Source organism: Fonsecaea multimorphosa (assembly GCF_000836435.1).
Source record: "Fonsecaea multimorphosa CBS 102226 unplaced genomic scaffold supercont1.2, whole genome shotgun sequence".
Lineage (NCBI taxonomy): Eukaryota > Fungi > Ascomycota > Eurotiomycetes > Chaetothyriales > Herpotrichiellaceae > Fonsecaea > Fonsecaea multimorphosa.
This window is the reverse complement of record NW_015971636.1, coordinates 630,790-650,862: the sequence shown is the minus strand read 5'-3', so window position 1 is coordinate 650,862 and position 20,073 is coordinate 630,790. Positions and strand designations below refer to the sequence as shown.

At 53.7% G+C, this 20,073-nt stretch overlaps 9 protein-coding genes across 9 annotated transcripts; 6 read left to right on the top strand and 3 right to left on the bottom strand.

Annotated features, from left to right (window-relative positions):
* Positions 1-801: 801 nt before the first annotated feature.
* Z520_01183 (uncharacterized protein) lies at positions 802-1,668 on the top strand (the record flags this gene model as incomplete). The annotated part of the gene is made up of 1 exon (XM_016771701.1): positions 802-1,668. The coding sequence occupies one exon, from the start codon at positions 802-804 to the stop codon at positions 1,666-1,668; it is 867 nt and encodes a 288-aa protein (XP_016636840.1).
* A 239-nt stretch (positions 1,669-1,907) lies between these two features.
* On the bottom strand, positions 1,908-3,706 carry Z520_01182 (uncharacterized protein; the record flags this gene model as incomplete). The annotated part of the gene is made up of 4 exons (XM_016771700.1): positions 1,908-1,945; positions 2,003-3,509; positions 3,563-3,642; positions 3,697-3,706. The coding sequence occupies 4 exons, from the start codon at positions 3,704-3,706 to the stop codon at positions 1,908-1,910; spliced, it is 1,635 nt and encodes a 544-aa protein (XP_016636839.1).
* Positions 3,707-4,745: 1,039 nt separating this feature from the next.
* Z520_01181 (uncharacterized protein) lies at positions 4,746-6,908 on the top strand (the record flags this gene model as incomplete). Its single annotated transcript, XM_016771699.1, has 3 exons — positions 4,746-5,235; positions 5,382-5,878; positions 5,928-6,908. 3 exons carry the CDS (start codon positions 4,746-4,748, stop codon positions 6,906-6,908), a joined length of 1,968 nt encoding a protein of 655 aa, XP_016636838.1.
* A 492-nt stretch (positions 6,909-7,400) lies between these two features.
* Z520_01180 (uncharacterized protein) lies at positions 7,401-9,373 on the top strand (the record flags this gene model as incomplete). Its single annotated transcript, XM_016771698.1, has 5 exons — positions 7,401-7,637; positions 7,740-7,799; positions 7,860-8,092; positions 8,158-8,476; positions 8,531-9,373. The coding sequence occupies 5 exons, from the start codon at positions 7,401-7,403 to the stop codon at positions 9,371-9,373; spliced, it is 1,692 nt and encodes a 563-aa protein (XP_016636837.1).
* Positions 9,374-10,063: 690 nt separating this feature from the next.
* Z520_01179 (uncharacterized protein) lies at positions 10,064-11,779 on the top strand (the record flags this gene model as incomplete). Its single annotated transcript, XM_016771697.1, has 1 exon — positions 10,064-11,779. The coding sequence occupies one exon, from the start codon at positions 10,064-10,066 to the stop codon at positions 11,777-11,779; it is 1,716 nt and encodes a 571-aa protein (XP_016636836.1).
* Positions 11,780-12,232: 453 nt separating this feature from the next.
* On the top strand, positions 12,233-14,296 carry Z520_01178 (uncharacterized protein; the record flags this gene model as incomplete). Its single annotated transcript, XM_016771696.1, has 4 exons — positions 12,233-12,378; positions 12,568-13,004; positions 13,101-13,315; positions 13,376-14,296. The coding sequence occupies 4 exons, from the start codon at positions 12,233-12,235 to the stop codon at positions 14,294-14,296; spliced, it is 1,719 nt and encodes a 572-aa protein (XP_016636835.1).
* Positions 14,297-14,545: 249 nt separating this feature from the next.
* Positions 14,546-15,127, bottom strand: Z520_01177 (uncharacterized protein; the record flags this gene model as incomplete). The annotated part of the gene is made up of 1 exon (XM_016771695.1): positions 14,546-15,127. The coding sequence occupies one exon, from the start codon at positions 15,125-15,127 to the stop codon at positions 14,546-14,548; it is 582 nt and encodes a 193-aa protein (XP_016636834.1).
* A 1,755-nt stretch (positions 15,128-16,882) lies between these two features.
* On the bottom strand, positions 16,883-17,512 carry Z520_01176 (uncharacterized protein; the record flags this gene model as incomplete). Its single annotated transcript, XM_016771694.1, has 1 exon — positions 16,883-17,512. One exon carries the CDS (start codon positions 17,510-17,512, stop codon positions 16,883-16,885), a length of 630 nt encoding a protein of 209 aa, XP_016636833.1.
* Positions 17,513-18,169: 657 nt separating this feature from the next.
* On the top strand, positions 18,170-20,073 carry Z520_01175 (uncharacterized protein; the record flags this gene model as incomplete). Its single annotated transcript, XM_016771693.1, has 2 exons — positions 18,170-18,387; positions 18,441-20,073. The coding sequence occupies 2 exons, from the start codon at positions 18,170-18,172 to the stop codon at positions 20,071-20,073; spliced, it is 1,851 nt and encodes a 616-aa protein (XP_016636832.1).

Here is a 20,073-nt window from a genome sequence, read left to right as displayed (position 1 = left end):
GTTGTGTTCTGGTTGTTCTGGTGTTTCTGATTGGTTTGGTTGTTCCTGAACTGGTCCGTCCAGTGTCTGTTTTACTGATCTTTTTCACTTCTGCAGAAAGTTATCTAGATATCATCTCCCTCGCTTGACCCGAGTGAAACGCAAGAGAAATACTAGAACCCATATTCGAGAATTTTCACTGCAGTTGTTTGGTCACGCCTCCGAGACAAGACCATCATTCGATCCTCAGGAGACTCCACTTACCCCAGACACGCTACACGAGATTGCGGGATACAGACAGTAGCCTCCGCTGGATCTCCTTCCCGTAACGACATTCTCCATTGGGGGGAACACCGAGAAGAGAGACGGCGAAATGCGCGTGATATCACCTGCCTCTGCCAAGCCTACCATCATGCGATGCTATGGTTGAGGTGGTAGGCGCATGATGATTCCCAAAGGAGCAGGGTCAGAATCAGGTTGCGAGGCAGCATGTCCAAACTCCCCAGATCAGAAGCTACACTGAACCTGGAGGGAAGTGATTAACGATGGCTATTCCTTGAAACGTACCTAGGTAGGAAGCTGAAGGGAGACTCGCAGATGGCAAGGTGGTAGAATCTCAAACGCCATTTCCTTGGCAAGGCTGCCCTCCAGCCTCGTCCGATGACCGCATCCATTTGTTGCATGCCAACACTTTACAGCCATACAGGGCGGCGCTACATATCAACGTCAGGAACTATCGCCGCTGACTATCTTCATTTTTCGCTGTCAGTCCTGTAGTCGACAACATAGTGCGCAACATTCCAGCCCCCAGATCCTCTCGATATGCCCATCAAGCCCCTCACATTCAAAGGCGACAAGAAGCCCAAAAAGCGCAAGCACCGTCACGACGAAGATGTCGGCGACTCCCAGACCGCCGGTGGCCAGTCCACCACAGTCGATCCCTCCGATGACGACTCCTGGACCACTCCCGACACGCCCAGCGACCTCTCCGGCCCCGTGCTACTTGTCCTCCCCACCTCCCCACCCACGACTCTGGCCGCCGACGCGCACGGCAACGTCTTTGCCTCGCCGCTCGAAAACATCGTCGAGGGCGTCGCGGAAACGGCAGAACCTCATGATGTGAGACAGGTCTGGGTCGCGAGTTCCGTGGCCGGAATGGGCAAGGGGGAGATGAGCTTCAAGGGGAGCCATGGTGGGTTTTTGAGCTGTGACTCGGTGGGCGTGCTGGGGGCCAAGAGGGAGGCCAGAGGCGTCGAGGAGGGGTTCATAGTGGAGGAGCTGGTGGACGGTTCTGAAGATTCTGGGGGAAGAACGAGGTGGCGGCTACGAACTGCGGCGTCCAAGCTGGAGGATGGTGACAAAGGGAGACGATATCTGTGCGCCGTCACAGAGGCGAAGCCGACAAACGCAAAATTAATCAACATTTCACTACGTGGGGATGGCGAGGCTTCGTCAGATTCCACCCACCTGGTCCTCAAAATGCAAGCTCGCTTCAAACCACGAATACAGCAGAATAAAGAGACAAAGGCACGGGAAAAGATCAGTCGGAGGGAGCTTGAACAAGCGGTTGGCCGAAGATTGGAGGATGAAGAAGTGAAACGCTTGAAAAGGGCGAAGAAGGAAGGCAATTTCTACGAGGAGGTCCTGGACGTTCGGGTCAAAGGGAAGCATGACAAGTTCGCCAGTTAGGACACTTCTTTTGATCCTATCACGAATCCGACCGGCTACGACAGACTTTGCACATTTTAACCAAACAGACGTTTTCCAGAACTTCATCCACATGGAGACTCATTACCCGTCATTTTCCCCAACCGTTCCAACATATATCGACGCATGTACCTCTGATTCCAATTTAGAACATTGCAGAAACGCCAGTCGCTATGCATCAAAACGACCCAAGGGTATATGGCCCGAACATCATCACCTCATCAAAGACTGGAAAAGAGGCGACCTGCAATCCTGCGCCCTGGACGATGAGTTAGCGGCCAGTATCTTGACATTCGGGATCGGTTCGAACACTTACATAGGGGTCTCGACTCCTCCGCCGCCAGACCTTCGTCAGCCCGCTGTTCATAACTGCGAGCTTCCCGGCGCGCCAGTCTTTCACGTAGCCACGCTCTCCTTGCGGACACACCCTGAGCTCGAATATCAGCCGGGATTTCGTCTTCCGTCGTGGTTCGCCTGCGACCGAGGGGTCCAGTGTCCATAGGTGAAGTCGCACTTCCCGCCTGATCCATGGGAATCTGGGGAGAAATCATCGGTATGGAAATGCGCCGAACAGAACGGCCGGGTATCGCAAGAATTGGGGCGGGAAGTCGATTCACGTGAATGGCCAATGATGAGTTTTCTGGTAGGCTCCTCCCTCGTTGCCGCATCCTCCGCATTAGTCTTTCCCGCCTAACCATGAGGTTTGTGACTTGAACGGGACAGTATCCCGGTGGAAGTGATGATTTCTTGCACAGTGGACATAATGAGCTGTTGTCGCGGAGAAAGGGATCGATGCACTCTGGATGGAAGATATGGTTGCAGGGCAGTTCGCGAACAGCGGTCTCTCCACTTATGAAGTCGTCAAGACAAATTGGACAAGTCGACTGAGAAAACGCAACGGGCCGCACCACAATGGCGGGGGCGATTGCACTCTCGACGTCCTTTGCATCAGCGTGCGCCGACTTTGGCACTTCGGGTTCGACTGCATCCACCGTTTCAGGCTCGACAGCTTCATTTGGGCCGTCGCCATTGATGCTGTCTGGCTCCGAGCTCGCATTGTAGGTATACTTTGGCATTTTGTCAAGCAGCTCTTGTGGTACTTGCAGCCTCTTGATCCCTAGCGCCTCCAGATCAACCTCTCCATTCGCCACTCGCCGCTGGAGGACGCGTCGTTGTCTTCGTTGGATCATGTGCATGACGATGGACGTCATTAAGACCACCGCCAGAAGGATGGCCAGGACGATAATCAAAAATACCCATAGCGAAGGTATGCCGGTGCCGGTGCTGACATCCATTCTTGCATACAGCCGGATAGTATCGTGAGGATTGTAGATCTGTACCAGATCGCTGCCAAATGGTACCTCTGACATGTTCCCTGAGTAATCTGCTAGCTCATTTAGAAGGAAAGATCCCAGCATCCCAGGAATGGCATATACTGGATACTGGTTTGTCGACTTCCATTGTCCACCGTCACTAAGACTCCAGGAGCGATCGCTGACGGGAGGAGGTTGTGAATTCGAGTTTCCCGGTTGAAAGAATATTGCTCCTCGGACCTGGTCGGACCGCATGGCGGAGAGGTAGGAGTTGACGCACTCTGGCTCCGTCCACGGCGCCAACGCAATCAATGGATAATCGCCCGGAGGTATCTGGGCCCGTGTCGTGGCATTGGCCGGAATTAGGGATCTGGTGGAGTTGTCACAAGGACTCGAGGGCGGAAGGGCGGGAGAATATAGAAGGCCTTGGATGACATCGTAATGGTGAGGATTGCTGGGAGACAGAGTACGAATGAGCCCCGATGCCCTCAGAGCAAAGCCATAAGATTCCTTTCATTTGTTAGTATTGGAGCCGTCTTGTACGCGGGCTTGATGTTTCATACATTGACAATGCGGGCGCCAGTGGAGGGGTCATATTGTGGGTTGGGCAACACAATTGCAACGACGCCGAAGTCCTGTGCGGCTGTGCAGCGGGTAAGCACCTATTCTTGTGTGAGACAGGAACGGAAGAGGTCACACTCACACATGGCTGGCTATGTGGGTTGCTGGAGACAGTTGATTACCACAGACTGCGAAGGGAAAGCGTGCGCAGGCTCAATCGGCCGGGTACATGACTTGGGATGTGCAACAGGAATTACCACACACTGTGCACCGGCAAACACGGATGAGATTAAAGAGAGGCTTGCGAGATCCAGATGACGCACGCATAGAGGTCATCAAGGTCGTTAAAGGAAGTCCTTGCGACCTCTTCGGAGCAGAAGAAGGCGAAGTATACGAAAGATGCGAATGGTAAGAAAGAAGGCACGGACTTCGACCTCAATTGCTCGACCCTCGACGATCTGCGGACCGGACTTTGGACAATACCTAGTAACGGCAGAGATGCAGGCGGGAGTGTCCCAGTTGGGTTGCCCAGCCTCTTGAGATTTGGGTGTCTCTAGGCTCTCAGCATCCTGCAGCTTTTCCCGGGGCTGGGCTACTGACTACCTAGTACCTACCTAAGGTAGGTAGGTACTGTGAGTGGCGGCTGGGGCGTGAGGGGTTACCTCAGATCCGGCTGATTTCCTCGCTAACCGTTTGGTTCCAAGGTTGGGAGGGGAGGCGCCCTAGAGCCGGTTCCCTAGACCTACCTAGGCACCTAGGTGTGGTAGGCAAGCCTGGGCAGGCTGCGTTAGGCTATCGTGGCTGGTGGGCTATTCCGCTTCAGCAGAATCCGATCCGTTCTGTCGGTCCGTAGTAGTACTCGGTACAAGGAGCCGCTAGCCTGCAGGTGGGAAACTTGAATGGCATGTTAGCCGACGCTTGGCATCTAACTGCGGCCGAGTCCCAACGTCAGTCTTGCAGTGAGATAGCGTTAACAGGAGTAACAAGACAGCGCAGTATCAAACACCCTGAACCCATTGACACACACTCACGACTCTAGCCAGGGTCGCGTCGGCGAGAACTTCGCACCCCACCTCCGAGACTTACCAGAGACGTCCCTGTGATGGAGAGATCGAGCGTCGAAACGCCACTCTGATCAACATCCCGCGTTCCACCACCACTGACGAGTCAACCCTTGATCGCAACATGCCTCCCTTACCAGGTGCTAGTAAGAAGAAAAATCGAGATGGGCGACGGTCTCGTAGCAGGAATACCACCCCAAGCTCGGTTCTCAGTGCTGGCACTGCACCGCCAGGCCCGACAACCACTCCTCTCCTCGAGTTGGAAGTGTCCAAACTCCTGGTGCCTTCGAAGCCAAATTATGCAGAGATCATAGACCATCTGGATAACCATGGCTCCAAGTTGGAGCCCAAGTCGTTGCACGAGATCATTGATCAGTTGAAGCATCTCAGCGAATCGGCCGAAAAACGCGCCGAATCATGCGAGAAAGCCATTCGACTCATCCATGAACAGAAAAAGAACGTGGAGACGGATCAGCAAGATCGCGACCGCCAAGCAGAGCAGGCTCGCCGGGCGAAGGCGCGCAAAGAGGAAAGCCACTCCCAGAAGAATCCCAAGGCAAAGAAACGCAAAGACAGACCTGAGACTGTGGACAATGTTGAGATCAAGAAGGAAGGTACGTTGGTTGTCCGTCTATTGCCTCCTCGTAATTCTATATTCATCCTACCTTGGCGCTGGCCCGGCAAAGTTCCTCTGTTTAGCTATCAAATGCTCCTCTGAGGACTGGACGACGACTAGAATTCACTAACGACAAATGCGCAGATGAACCTACGAAGACGAAACTGTCCCGTGCCACACCCGGGCCTCTGGACAGTCCTTCTCCTTCAAAGAAGACCAAACTCAGTCCTGGTACTTCATCGTTATCTGAAGTTGCTGATTCACCAGAAGCCGCAGCTGCCAGCGCGCACGCCTCCCCAGCCAAGTCGGACGTGTCCATGTCTGATGCTGAAGACACCCGTGTTGTTCACCCGCCTGTGCCCCAACAAGGCTTCTTCCCCGACCCACTAGCGCCTGACCCTGTCATCTACCACATTCGAGAGGTGACGCCCGGCATGTCTGACGAGGAGAAGAAGGAGATTTACAGCGTCACTGCGTATCCGACAAAGGATCTGAGTGATCAAGTCGCCGGTACACCGCCTGACAAAGACTTCAGCAATGCCAAACCTACCAATCAAGTCGCTGCCAACACGTTCCTTACCTATGTCGAGCCCTTTGTCCGACCTCTCACGGAAGAGGACATTGCGTGGTTGCGCGAACGAGTAAGTGTAGAGCAGAACGGTGAAAGCAGGGCTTACTGACGCAGTGCAGGGTGATCGAACAACTCCATTTCTCGCAGTGCCCCGAGGCAAGCGTTCCTATCAAGAGATTTGGGCAGAAGAAGATTCGGGGACAATTACCGTCGAGAATGGCGTTGACAAGCTTTCCTTGAGTGGTCCAAGGGGGAACGTGGAACAGATCAACGATGAAAATGTCGCGACAGATCAGATCTCAACTGGACCGCTTGCCAGCCGACTTCTCTCCCTTCTCAAGTTCGAGCACCGATCACCGCCGACTGATCCCAATGCAACAGGCGACTTGAACACTTTCATGGCTGACGGTAATGACACTATGGATTTGGATGGGCTCACCAACGGTCATGACACCTCTGAGAAGCCACTGCCTCCTGCAGCAGCTGTGGCGGATCAGGCACCTGCAAAATCTTCCAATTCTCAGCGTCTTGACTATGTACAGAGTGAGGAACGGATCAAAGGCGAACTCCGACATCTTGGTCTCCTGGGGCAGGATGAGAATCCCGACTACGATGATCACCATGACGATGATATCAGCGAACGACTGCGCCTGCTTCAGGGAGAGTTACGTCGGGTCATGGTCGTGAATGGGGCTCGCAAATCTCGCCTGCTCGATCTGGCTAAGGAACGGCTCGCGTTTCAGGAATACAGCACTATCCATGAAGATCTTGACAGCCAAGTCCAACAAGCCTATCTTAAGCGGACTCGTACGTTGGGGAAGACAAAGAAGGGTGGCCCAGGAGCTAATAAACCGCGACCGGGCAGCCACGGCGTGGGCGGACCTGGCACAGCAATGAGCGTCAACAGAGCTAGGGACATTGGCGACTCAGCCCGGATGCTTATGGATCGCAGAAGGAGATGGGAGAACTGCATCGGACCGGTCTTCAAAGATATGAACCACGGCATTCCCCCCAAGGGCACTACATTGTGGGATCCAAAGATCATGGAAGCTTATGAGAAAGCCGAGTTGGAAGCTCTCGAAGAAGAAGCAGAAGAATGAAACAAAGAGGGTCGAGCTTGTTTCTATTCTCGCTCGAGGAACATCGAACAAAGCGCTATCGCCCAATGTTGGTGTACCGAGGTCACGTGAGTGTTTGATCACGTGGTCAGCACACTGGGGCAGCGGCAAGGGCTACTTACAAAACAAGCTGTGACATGAGGATTTGCTGGACCCTACTCTCGCTATCGATATTGTTGCTTCTCGAGTGTCCTGGGAGGAAAGAGCGAACAAAGAAAAGCTGACTTTGTCTGCCATCAAATCGACTTGACTGAGGACAATGATTTTCCGGATGCGGTGGGAAAGCATAATGTAAACCAGAACAGCATTCACGAGCCGAAAGAAATTCAATGGCCTTATTCCCATTCGTTTTCAAAGTCGCTTGACTCTATCCAGCTGATTACGACTCAATTATTGTTCTCTTGTGTTTTTCCTAAACCCTCAAACCCCCAGCAAAGAGCTGATTTTGTTTAGGGCAGAAAAAGTCACGACAAGATGGCGTTGGATCAGTTCCGAGTGGACTGGGGCGCGAATGTCTTGCAATCATTCTTCGAAGACTCCGATCAGCGTGACGTTGTGGCCGAGTCACCCATCAAGCACTTTTTCAGCTGGGCCGAGACCAGCTCAACAGGTCGCATGAGGCCCACTGGCGAAAGGTTCCGACATATTTTCTCCTCCACCCTTGGACTTCACGATGAAGACGAATGGCGGTTCGAAAGACCTTTGGGGAAGGTATGTTATTGGAATCATTGTATCCTGCCAACGGCGTTGACCACTTTGCTCTCCTTTATCGAAAGAACAGTGAATTGACATGATCTTTGGGGAGAACACTAGGGCTCATTTGGCGCGGCAGCCCTCTTCATCAAATCGAATGCGAGGCAAGAAAAAACTGATGTAAGTACTGTATTTCCAGACGAGTCTCCCGTACGACAGACTCACAAGAGCATTGTTAAGGCATTCGTGTTGAAAGTAACCGACGTTGAGCCACGCGCCTTCCTCCCGGCTACAGGGAAGAAGATATACTTGACTGCGGAAGCTGCCATCATGGCGCAAACCAACGACCTCGATTCCGACAACCTAGTACGTCTTCGACAGTACAAAGTTGACCAGCAATACTGCCGATACTACATTGAATTCTGTGAGTTTGACACATTGGAGACACTGAGGCTGAGATATAAAGCGTGGAAGTAAGTTCTGCCCCGTCTGTCTTGCCTTTTGGCGTCGTCGGGAATTCTAACGAAGGGCAATGCAGTCAATATCTTCCTGAAACCTTCCTGTGGCATACCTTCTACTTCCTGGCACAAGCTTATCTTGACTTCTGCACGGGTCCCTTCAGGAGTCTTAGGTTTGATAATTTTAGACAGGCCATGCCGGGGCAATATCTTCTGCATATGGACATAAAGACGGACAATATCTTCCTGGGCATGAATACGACCAAAGACGATGGCACAGTCTGGTACCCTGTGCCCAAAATTGGTGATTTTGGCCTGGCCACCACCACCAATCCTGATGAACTCACAACAAATACGGCCCAGATCTTACAACGAGGCACGGCAGCGTGGATGCCACCAGTAAGTCCTAACCTTGGCTGTCTGAGTTTGTTCTCGTATTTAACCAAAAGCTAGGAACAACGTATTCACCACATGCAAGATTGGCGTAGGTACTATTTCGACGGCGACGTCAACCCTCGATTCCCCTCGAACCGGCAGACAAAGCTGCATAGGATCCGTCCCGAAGCCAACCTCTGGGCCATTGGTGCCGTCATGTGGAATTTGATGACAATGGGGGAGATTGAAGAACTCAGCGAGAAAGTCGACGACATCCTGTTGGGCGAAGGCCCAGCCTGGCAGGCCTTTGATGGGACGAATATTCTTGACAGTGTTGCCCCCGAGGTCCGGGACCGCTATAGTCCGGAACTTTTTGAGCTCATCCAACAATGCACGGCTTTGAGACCGGCTGATCGACCGCCCCCCAAACGCCTGCTCCAGGATGTCTTTAGTAACCTGAACCAGTGCTTTGCGCGCGAGGAAGAGGCCTTCAGACGCACTCAAGACCCGAGGCCGCTTACGGTGGCCTTTGAAAAGGACCACATCAACGACCTCCCGGATGGTGGTGCCAACTTCGACAGGCCGAAAATCTTTTGGGACGACTTCGCCGACCATCTCCTCTGGGCACCCAGGGAATGGGACTTGGTCTGTCCACCCACAGCCCCAAGGACCCTGGAGTTTGACGACCGCTGGCCGCTGCCACTCCGCGAGAGAATCAACGAGAGGTGGAAAGAAGCAGTGCTGAAGAGGGATCGAAGACTCGCTGCTGCAAACGTCCGCAACACGAGGGGTGCTGCCGCGACTGGCACACTGTCTCCTGCTCAACAACAGACAGCAGTACCTTCAGGAGGGATCTTCCGCGCACCGTCTACCGATCATTACGATCCAGACGGACAGCCTCGAAAAAAATTCAAGCGGTAAACGCGTGAACACGGATTGGGAAGTGGGAAGCGGCAGCAGCAGCACCCGCAGTCGCACTCCTCTTACCGGGCATCTGCCGCCGATCGCCCTCGCCATCTGCTCATCATCCGTTTCGGAGCGTTGTTAGCGCGTACTTCGTTCCGGAGTATATACGCAGCAAGCAGCTACATCGATGGTCACATCTGTGTCATATGCGGGAAATTTTCCTCTTTCATTTCCCGGTTTTCGCTTATGGTCCAACACACTGCCTGTGGTCGGGCGCACCACGGGAAGAGGGCGGCTTACGTCAGAGTCGTTTGCAATGCGATGAGATTCAGGGGTCGAGGTCAAGCGGAATGGAAGGCCTGAGATACGCAGTCGGTCCCTCGTTTTGGTTTGTGTGACTTTGACTTTTTGAATGGGTAAGGATACGCTCTGGCCTTATGAGGATGACATGCCCACTCTATTCATGGCCTGTCTGCCTGCTTTTGCGTCCTGCCGTTCCCCAATCGTGGTTATTTATCCAGATATATAACATCTATTTATGCGCTTTCTCCAATATATCTAGTCCGAATATTAGTCTTTTTCTCTATTTCCCCGTTTCCTGTATTGAAACCTGGAGCAACACTCTTGCAACTCAAGTCGAAGTTGCGAGACAGATCCCCCCAGAGCGGACGAACGGATGCGCATGCTCAAAGAAGGCCGGCCAACATGATATTCGCGCTGGTCGTTTGTGGCATTTCCGCCTTGATCATATGGACGATTCACGGCCTAGTCTCGAATTATCTGATCGCCCGCAAGATCGGCCTGCCTATTATTCTGACGCCCATTGACTCATTGAACCCGGTGTGGGTGCTTGCAAGACCGGTGCTTGATCCCTTGATTCGGCAGCTTCCTTTTGGACTGGGAGATTTCGCCGGGTACAGCTATCTCGGGTGGGGGTGGGAGCAGAGATACCGACTGCACCGCCGATACGGGGACGGGTTCGTGGTCGTCACCCCTGCAGAATGCCAGCTTGTGCTCGGCGACGTCGACGCTGCGGCTGAGGTGCTGAACCGGTGGAAAGATTTCATAAAGAGTCCGGCCATGTTTGCGCCGTTCAACATCTTTGGGCCGAACGTGCTGACGGCCGAGCACGAGACCTGGCAGCGACATCGCAGGATCACGACGCCGCCATTCAACGAGCGGAATAGTGCGTTGGTGTGGAGCGAGGCGGCGAGACAAGCGAGAGATATGCTGGCCGGTTGGAACTCGACGACAAGCACAAGCCCCATAGGAAAGGTCGGGACCATTCGCGATGATGCCTATACCGTCGCCCTCAACGTCCTCAGCGGTGCAGGGTTCGGGAAACCGCAGCAGTTTGATAATAGTCAGTATCGACGGGCCGAATCTGGCTCGGAGATTCCTGTCCTCGAGGCCATGCAGACCATCATGCACAACATGTTCGCCATCCTCATCATGAACTCCGCGGCCAAGGCCCCCGCCTGGCTTCTCCCCCGGAGCTGGAAACGGGTCCGACAGTCGCTTGTCGAGTGCCGCAAACACCTGGTGGAAATGGTCAAGGCTGAACAAGAGGCGTACGCCAGGGGCCAAGGCGAAGGCGAAGATTGTCACAACTTGATGAGCACGCTCGTCCGGGTCTCGGAGCAAGCAAAGCTCCATGGGGACACGGATAAGGAAACCCGCAGACCGTGGCTTTCGGACGACGAGATCTATGGCAATTTGTGGCTCTACCACCTCGCCGGACACGAAACGACCGCCAATGCTCTCACCTATGGCATTGCTTTTTTGGCTGCGCACCCCGAGTTGCAAGACTGGATCGGCGAGGAGATTCAGCATGTCATGGGAGATGAGAAAGATGATGCTGCTGGGTATGAAGAGGCATTCCCCCGATTGAAGCGGTGCTTGGCCATCATGTACGAGAGTCTGAGACTGTACTCGCCGGCCAACGGCATTCCTCGCTGGACGGGGGATTCGTCACAGACGCTCAAGATCGGCGACAAGACCGTGGTGTTGCCGCCCCGGACATCGGTGCTCGCCAACAACGCCGCGACTCAGACGAACCCAAAACTCTGGGGCGACGACGCCGACATCTGGCGCCCGTCTCGCTGGATTTCGGACGGTGGTGGCTCTCCGGACAAGGAAGAATTGCTGCCCGGTCCTCTCGGCGGCCGCGCTTTTCTGGCGTGGGCGTGCGGACCGCGAATCTGTCCCGGCAAGAAGTTCTCGCAGGTCGAGTTTGTGGCGGTGTTGGCCTCGTTGTTTCGGAGTCACCGGGTCGAGCCGGTCTTGGAGGCGGGTGAAGATATGTGGGATGCAAGACGGAGGATTGAGCGCGTGGTTCAGGATTCACATGTCGATCTGACGGTGACGATTCGACACCCGGAGCGGATCAAGCTGAGGTGGTTGCCCAAGCGGCGGGTGTAGCGTGGCATGTGCTGGAGCCGGGGGTCTGCGCCCATGGGAAATATTCTGAGCAACAGCCTTTCGCAGCCTCGTGGACGGCTCGTCTTGTCTCGTCTCCTTTATCGAGGTAGCCTGCCTACCTAGGTACCTAGGTAGTCCAAGCCACAGAAAGGGAGCTCTATTTGTTCCTTTTTCTCGACGAACAGATCCATCCCGATCTCGCATTGAATAAAAATGGAGACAGTGTTCATAGTCCAAGTGAGTGAGTGGTGAGTGAGAGAGTGACGACGTGAGACGCCGGCCAATTGGCGAACGCACGTGGTGTTTGCTCATGCCCACAACAGGCTTATGTAACGTCGTCGTCGTCGTTGTTGCATCAAGAACCTCGTTTTTGATAAAACTTTGAATCATTGAGTACCTGGGTACTCTTTGCATCTGTTAAGCTTCTGGGCTGAGGCCGAGTGTGTGTGTGCGATGGACCAGAGCAATGCGGCACCAGCGGTGGTCATTGCCGTCTGCGTGCTGCTTGCCACATCCTTGATCGGGCTGTGCGTCAACCGCGTCTATTTTTCACCCGTGGCACACGTCCCTGGTCCGTTGTTGGCCAAGGTCTCATACTGGTGAGTTTTTGCCAACACCTTTAAAGTATTACCTCCTAGGTGTCCTAAGTCAATTGGGGAGGGGGAGTGGGTTGGTGTTTCAAGTGAGGGTTAAAGATCCAACCACTGGCCAACCGAACTGACGGATTGACTGACTGAATGGGGTGGCATGGACTATGTTAACATATACTTTTCTTATATATACGCTAGGTACGAGTTCTACTACGACGTCGTCCAGCGGGGCCAGTACGTGTTCAAGATCAAGAAGCTGCACGAGTACTACGGTCCCATCGTGCGCATCAACCCTGCCGAAGTCCACATCGCGGATCCGGACTTTTACAATGTCATCTACGCCGCCGGCTCCGGCGGCTCTACACGAGAGGAGCAGAAGCCAGCGCAGAAGCGGGACAAATGGTCGTGGTTCACGCGCCAGTTCGGACTGCCGCTCTCGACCTTTGCGACCGCCGACCACGACACCCACCGGCTGCGCCGGGAAGCTTTGGAGCCGGGGTTTCGGAAGGAAAAAGTGGCAAGTCTGCAGTCCCTGATTGAAGATGTGGTGCGCAAGTTGTTGGATCGGTTCGATGAGTTCCAGATGCTGGGCGATGCGTTGCCCATATCGTTGGCTTTTGCGGCTTTGATGAATGGTTTGGGCACCCCATCGGCCCCCTTTTGTTGATGATACCATACCATACCTCTTCACTTGGAAGGCTAATACTCTTTTTTTTGGGTTTTGTGATGAGCAGATATTGTCGAGCAGTACACGCTAGGCCAGAACGACAAGCGCGTCCTGGCACGAGACTTTGAACCCAGCCTTCACGACGCAGCCGTCGTGCGGAGCTTCAGGGGCCATCTCATTAAACAGTTCCCCTCTATTTGGTGGTTAACGCGGTTCATCCCCGACGACGTTACCATCATGGTGAATCGGAGCATGGCATCGCACGTGAAGTTACAGCGAGTGAGCAGCCTCTCCAGGAAATGGTACCCAGGACCGGTTTCTGACATGTGTGCGAGTTAGGACATGAAAGCGCAGATCGAGCTCATCCATCGTCAGGGAGGCAGCAATAGCAACAGCAGCAGCAGCACCGGAAACAAATCCTCACCGTCACCGCCGCAGACAATCTTCCACTCCATCCTATCAAGCAGTGACCTTCCCTCGACCGAAAAATCCCCCTCTCGTCTATACCAGGACGGCCTCGCCACGATCATGTTAGGCACGCTCCCCACCGCGACAGCCCTGAGCGTCACACTCTTCCACCTCCTCTCCCAACCGGAACTTCTCCGCCGCCTAAAGACGGAACTCCTGGTCGCGATCCCTTCGGCAAACCTGCAACGCATCCCCCCGCTGAGCGTGCTGGAACAGCTCCCCTTCCTGAGTGCCTGCGTCAGGGAAGGACTCAGACTGAGTAACGGCGGCATGAACACCACTCGCTCGCAGCGCATCGATCCGCAGAACGCGGTCGTCTTTGTGGACCGGTGGAAGAACGAGGGGAAACGCTACGTCATGCCGCCTGGCACGCCGATGTCCATGACGGGCATGCTCGTGCATCTTGATGAGAAGGTCTTTCCGGACCCGGCGAGGTTTGAGCCGCAGCGCTGGCTTGAAAATTCTACCACCGCCGCAACCGCACTGGCAGGTGGTGGTCGCCGTGACGGTGGTGGTGCCAGGGTTGCTGCGCTGGAGGAATACCTCGTGCCCTTCTCCCAGGGCCCGCGCCAATGCCTGGGCCAGCACCTCGCCCTCGCCTCCATCTACACCACCCTGGCCATGATCTTTCGCGTCTACGGCAGCTCGGAGACGGGCAAGATGAAAGGCGATCGCGGATGTCTCGAGCTGTTTGAGACCGAGTATGCGAGAGATGTCGAGATCGTGGGCGATGGCGTCATTGCGCCGTTGAGGAGTAGGGATAGTCGGGGCATAAGGATCAAGGTCAAGTAAGGTAGATAGATACCTAGGCAATTGGGCGGTTGGTGAAGCGGAGAAAATGTTTTTGCAACTACTAGGTAGACAAATGACGGGCCGGAAAAGAAAGCACAGCAGATGTGCACTGTCAAACCCAACTGCTGGAAAGATGTCTGTATTGCCTATGGCTGTTGCTATCTCAAGGTGCACCAGACAATGCCTTGCCAAGAATACCAAAACACTGCTTGTTGAGATAGAGTCCAGACTCCAGGATCAGGTTTCGGGTCAGCCTTGTGTCTCGTCCCTGTTGGTCTTATCAGCCAAACCACCCATCAGCACTGTCGCCTTTCTCCACGCATCGTGTCTCATTCCATTCAATTCTTGCTCCCTGTCCGCAATTTCCTCGTGCATCTTCTTCAACTCGGCATCGTCACCTATCTTCCGCTCCACCTCCGCAATTTCCTCCCGCGCCAGCTTTTGCATCTCCTTCGACTTTGTTGCTACCAGTCTGAGAACTGCAGTACACCATTTACATGGTTCTCCTTGGAGTACTTCGTCAGCCGCTGCGGGTGCGACAGTGTCGTTCAGGAGGGGTTCGTTTCCTGCAGTGGAGATGTCTTGCTTGTGCATTTCGTGTTGCTTGGGGTGGTGCGAGCCAGTGGTCGGGGCGGTTTTGGACGACAGAGGTGTTCTGGCCCGAGTCAGGTGTTTGGGATGTTCGACCTCAAGCCTGCCACAGGAGAGTCGACCCCAGGGCCGTGGGTTGTCGCAGAGTTCCCATCGATGAGCATTCTTCGGGTTGAAGATAAGTGAGGAGACTGGATCGTGGTCAGGATAGGGACAGATGTGTAGCTTGATCCGACACATGGTATTGAGTGGTGGTAGTTATGATCCTGCCCGGTGGTGGTGAGAGTGGTTCTTTGCGATACTTGCAGGGGGAAAGGTGAGTAGGGGAATTGTTGTGATTCTTCCAAGAGAAAAGAGACGAGGTATTATACTCCCAATGAGTCAGGAATGTGAAGGTCTGATTGCTGGTGTGAATGATTGTTTTGGTCATGCAGGAAAGAAGTTACTGCTATGTCGTGAATGAATGATTGCTGACACTAAGTCCAAGTGAATGGATGTTGGGAGCATTTGAAAGAGGAAAAAGGCGAAGGAGGATGCATCCGCTGCGGAGCGCAATGTCTATACCGCGATTCTGGTTTCCTGACTCCAGGAAGGCGCAACCTCTTCAACCGCGATTGTCTTGGAGAGAAAAGGACGGACGAGGGCACACGATCCCTTTTGTCGCTTTCTCACTGAACGAAATTGGCAACCTGCAACTGATCACAGTGACGCTTCTCTGTCAACAGTTTGTCGACTACCATCAAACAAATACTCCCTTTCCCTACCAAGAGCAGATCCAGACAGCCCTCTTCCCAGATCGACGACTCTTTGAATATCCTGAACCTCTTGGATGACCCTTCTCAACTCGAAATCGTCCCTGTTCCTCACCAGCAGACAGAGACCGTGAGAGACCCAGCAACCATCAAGTTCCACAGTCACACATCAACCAAACCACACAATCATTAACAACTGACCACACAAAGGCCATTTGAGAGGACAGTCGGCAACTTGCAGCACTCATCTCCACTCCAAACACCTCAAACACCTTTCTCAGTACCCTCTGACCTGTTGCCTGCCGACCGAATCCCTGCCCTCAGCCTCGAAGCTTTTCTTCTTTCCCACCAAACACCGTACGACACCAGACCTTCTGTGCTACACGAAGGCGACAAAATGTGCTATGCAATCAAGATTGTGCACTTCGGGTGTGTTGATGGCGAGGAGCACGTGGGATATGCGGTGGTTCGGTGCAAGGGCGGGCTGGAGTATATAATGGCCATGGCAGTCCAGGAGGTGTGTAGCGGGTTGAAGCAAGTGGAGGACTGGAGGATGTCTCCTTGCCGCTTTTGCAAGGAGTACATGGAGAGAAGGCGTGCGTTGGGGCCAGCTGGTGGTCGAGCTCGGGCGGCGTCTTTGGACGCAGATAGGCCCAAACGGGCAATTGATGCCTTGTTGTAAGGCACTGAAGAGTGCCATCAAGAGATGGCGATAACAATCTCCAACAACAGGCAAGAATCAATCAAGTGTGAACAGCGTCCGTCTTCTGTTCAGGCTCTCTAGCAAGTGAAGCATCCGTTCTCCTGACGTATCCCGAGCACAGAACATTGCGTCACGGTAACCTCCTCCAACAAGGCATACACCCTGCGATGAGCCCAGCGTCGTCTCAATAGATACCAGCGATGAAATGTATAGCAACCTCAGCGTTCGCTTAGAACCCATGTCTCAGTCTGTGCACAGCGTTCGCCGGCAAACATCCGTGCTGAATGAGTCCAGGACTTTCCAGACATAGGGTGCGACAGTTCCAGCGGTTGTCGGAACGACATTGTCCTGAGAATCATGGCCGCCGCCTCCTCAGCAACTTTTCAGCCTAGATGAAGACGGCGGCAGCGAATGGCCTCGTCACGACAATCACCCCAGGGGTCGCTTTCAGCTGATGCGTTGTCAAGAGCGTGCTCGATTCGCCCAGTCCTAACAATATCACAATGGTACTCCGGACGATCACGTTTGATATCTGTTGTATCATATTCTCTCGCTGATCCAGATGGCTCCCCTGCATCCATATCGAATGACATCTGTCAGCGGCTGGTATGGCTGTGCCTCTTTCGCATCATTTTCGACAGCATAATCAAGGTGCTCAAGCTCCTCATCCCGTATTCGCTTAATTTCCTCAATCAAGACCTTCAATTCGGGATCCAGCTCCTCTCCTTTCTCCTTCAATTCAGTCATCCACTTGAAGAGTTCCCGCACTTGGCCATTGTAGTGATTCCCAATCTCTGTCTCCACTGCCTCTGTACACGCCATAGCAGCTTCTCTGCCCATCATGCCCGTAGTCCATCCCAGGACAGTGGCTGCCGCTTGCCAGACTGGATACATTGCTGTGGGCCGGATGCGGTGTTTTGCAAGAAGTTCATTGAAGACTTTGAAATGTCCGGCTTCTTGGTCATACATGTGTTTCATGAGAGGCCGGAGATGTGGGTAAGCTTTGACGACAGGTGGCGTCTGAGCGGTGTAGATGAGAGTAGCAGCAAGTTCGCCAGCCTGGTTTACACGGAGTGCACTGTCGAGAAACCTCCTTTGCTCATTGGAAAGTACTGTTCTAGGTTGAGCAGGGTCCGGAGTTGTTTCAGAGGAGGTATTTTGGGTGGACATGTGTCGCACTGCAGTTTGCCTCGAAAGGGACAAGCATGACTTTGAGCATCTCAGCGCACCAGACGCGCCTCTGGTACAGCTCCTGACCATCATCTTTGTAACAAATTGGCCATCACTTTGGGGGATAACTGTGACTGAAGGCGAAGACCAATAACTCTGGCATGGGCGCAGTCTACACGAGAATGACGGGTACTTATGAATAGGCCGCGAGTCATTAGATTGGAAACTCTGCCGACAACGTAGTCATGTAATTTTTCCAGAATGGCCATACGCCGTAGTAATAATAATATTAACTACAACTCCTGGAGGAATCCAACAAAGAAGCCTCAGCATCCGTCTCGCTCTCCGACCCCCTTCTTTCACTACGAATAATTTATTCTGGTTCTTCTTTGTCGGTGTGCCATTTGACACATTTAGTTGTTCTCATCTGGTTTTTGCACTAGACTAGACCTCGTTTAGATCTGTGGCCGACGTTGACATTTCTGCCGCACCTCAGCACAATCCTCCTCTAACGACCAAGGCTTCAAGGAACAACCTCACCTTTGAGATCCGCTGCAGTTTTTCCTCCTCCGGCCCTTCGCCTCACCTTCTTCCTTTGACCATCAACTCTGAGAACCTGCCTAGCACTGCAGTGAACTGTGGTTTTACTGCCTCACCATGGCCGACCTGGATGCCGAACTTCTTGCTCTCGCCGGAGGCGACTCCTCCGGCGAAGAGAGCATCCCATCATCCCCCAAACCAAAATCCCCCTCACCGCCACGCTCTAAGAAACAAACAAGAGAATCACCGTCCCCAGACATGGCTCGCAAGGGTGTCGCAAAGGCTGTCAAGCGCACTAAGCGTCGCAAGACGTACTCGGACGATGAAGATGAAGTGTAAGGCTCGCTGTTCACCCGACTCTGCGATCGCTGACGCGCTGTTTTTGCAGCTCTCTGCTGTCGCAACACTCGGAGTCAGCATCCATGTCCCAGTCTGATTCTGAAGCCGACTTCAACGCTGGTGCAGACGACAAACCCATCTTCCCCTACGAAAAGCTCTACTACGACGCAGAAGACAAGGCCAGGATCGAAGCCAAGCCCGAAATCGAGCGAGAGGAGATTCTGGCACAGCGCAGTGAACAGGTAGAGCGCCATGAACAAGACCTCCAACTTCGTCGTCTCGTCGCCTCGCGCGCTCGCGAAGAGGCCAAGAATGCCGCAAAAAATAAGCGCAAGGCCAGCGCCGCAGAACTTGAAGACACCCAGCGAAAGAGCACTCGACAGCGCACTAAGGTCGGTGGCGGACGTGTCGGAGAAGCCAGCAGTGCCATCGAAGCCTACAAGCGACAGCGGGAAGAAAAGACTCTCCGTGAAGAGCAGCGCAAGAAGGACGGGTTTGTGAGAAGAGCAGCATCACCACGAGATGACTACAGCGATGCGGATGCCGAGGGTGAGAGTGACAATGACTACGACGACCGTCGGTACAAGCGACGATCTCCCACGCCACCAAAGGACGAACCCATCGCCGAACTTGCCGACATCCAGAGAGCTCGTGTCGGTCGTGACAATTTTGCCCAAGTTTGCTACACCCCTGGATTCAAGGAGACTATCACAGACTGCTATGCCCGTGTCTGCCTTGGCCCGGGTCGCAATGAAGGCGTCAACGAATATCGTCTGTGCTTGATCAAGGGATTCACCACTGGCAAGCCGTACGCCATGATTGGATCCAACGGAAGACCGTTCCCCGTCGACATGTACATCATCGCAGCTCACGGCAAAGCAGAGAGACCATGGTCATTCCTTGAATGCTCCATGTCCAAGTTTACGGACGACGAATGGCGGCGATACCGATCTGTCATGGCCAATGAGGACTGCAAGCTGCCTACTAAAAAATTCATCAATTCCAAGCTCGATCAGATCAATCAGCTGATTAACCACCGCTTCACCGAAGCCGAGATATCACAAAAGATCAAAGCTCAAAACGATCTCGTCGAGAAGATCACCCGCAGCCAAGAGAAGGAGGATCTCAAGGCGCAGATTGCTGAGGCTCGCGCTGATGGGAAAGAGGATCTTGCCGAAGAGTTGGAAAACAAACTTGCATCCATCGTGCCTATGAAACTGGCTTTTGGTACGAGCCTGACCAAACAAGATGCCGCCTACGTCAACCCCGAACAGGAGCGCCTTGCCGAGCTCAATCGCCGAAACCAGAGACTGAATGCGGAGAATGTTCGCAAGGCGCAACTTGCGGAAATGAGAGCACGCAAGGCGAAAAAGACTCTTGCTCCAGGTGTCGACGAATTGTTCGAGGGCGGAAGTGATATCAGTCGTGCGGGCACACCAGTTAATGGCACGGGGACCCCAAGACTCGCGGCATCAGGCATTTCCCGCACTGCATCACCCAATCCGCTCTCGCTGGCTAATGGAACTCCACGGAGTGCAACGCCCGTCGCTTCCAGCACGCTGAAGCCAGTGGTACTACAACAGCAGAAGAAGAAGGGTTTGCCTACCATTCGCAAGTCCGCCATGGACGATGAGATTATTGCCAGCATGGACTTAGGCATCGATATCGATATTGACATCTAG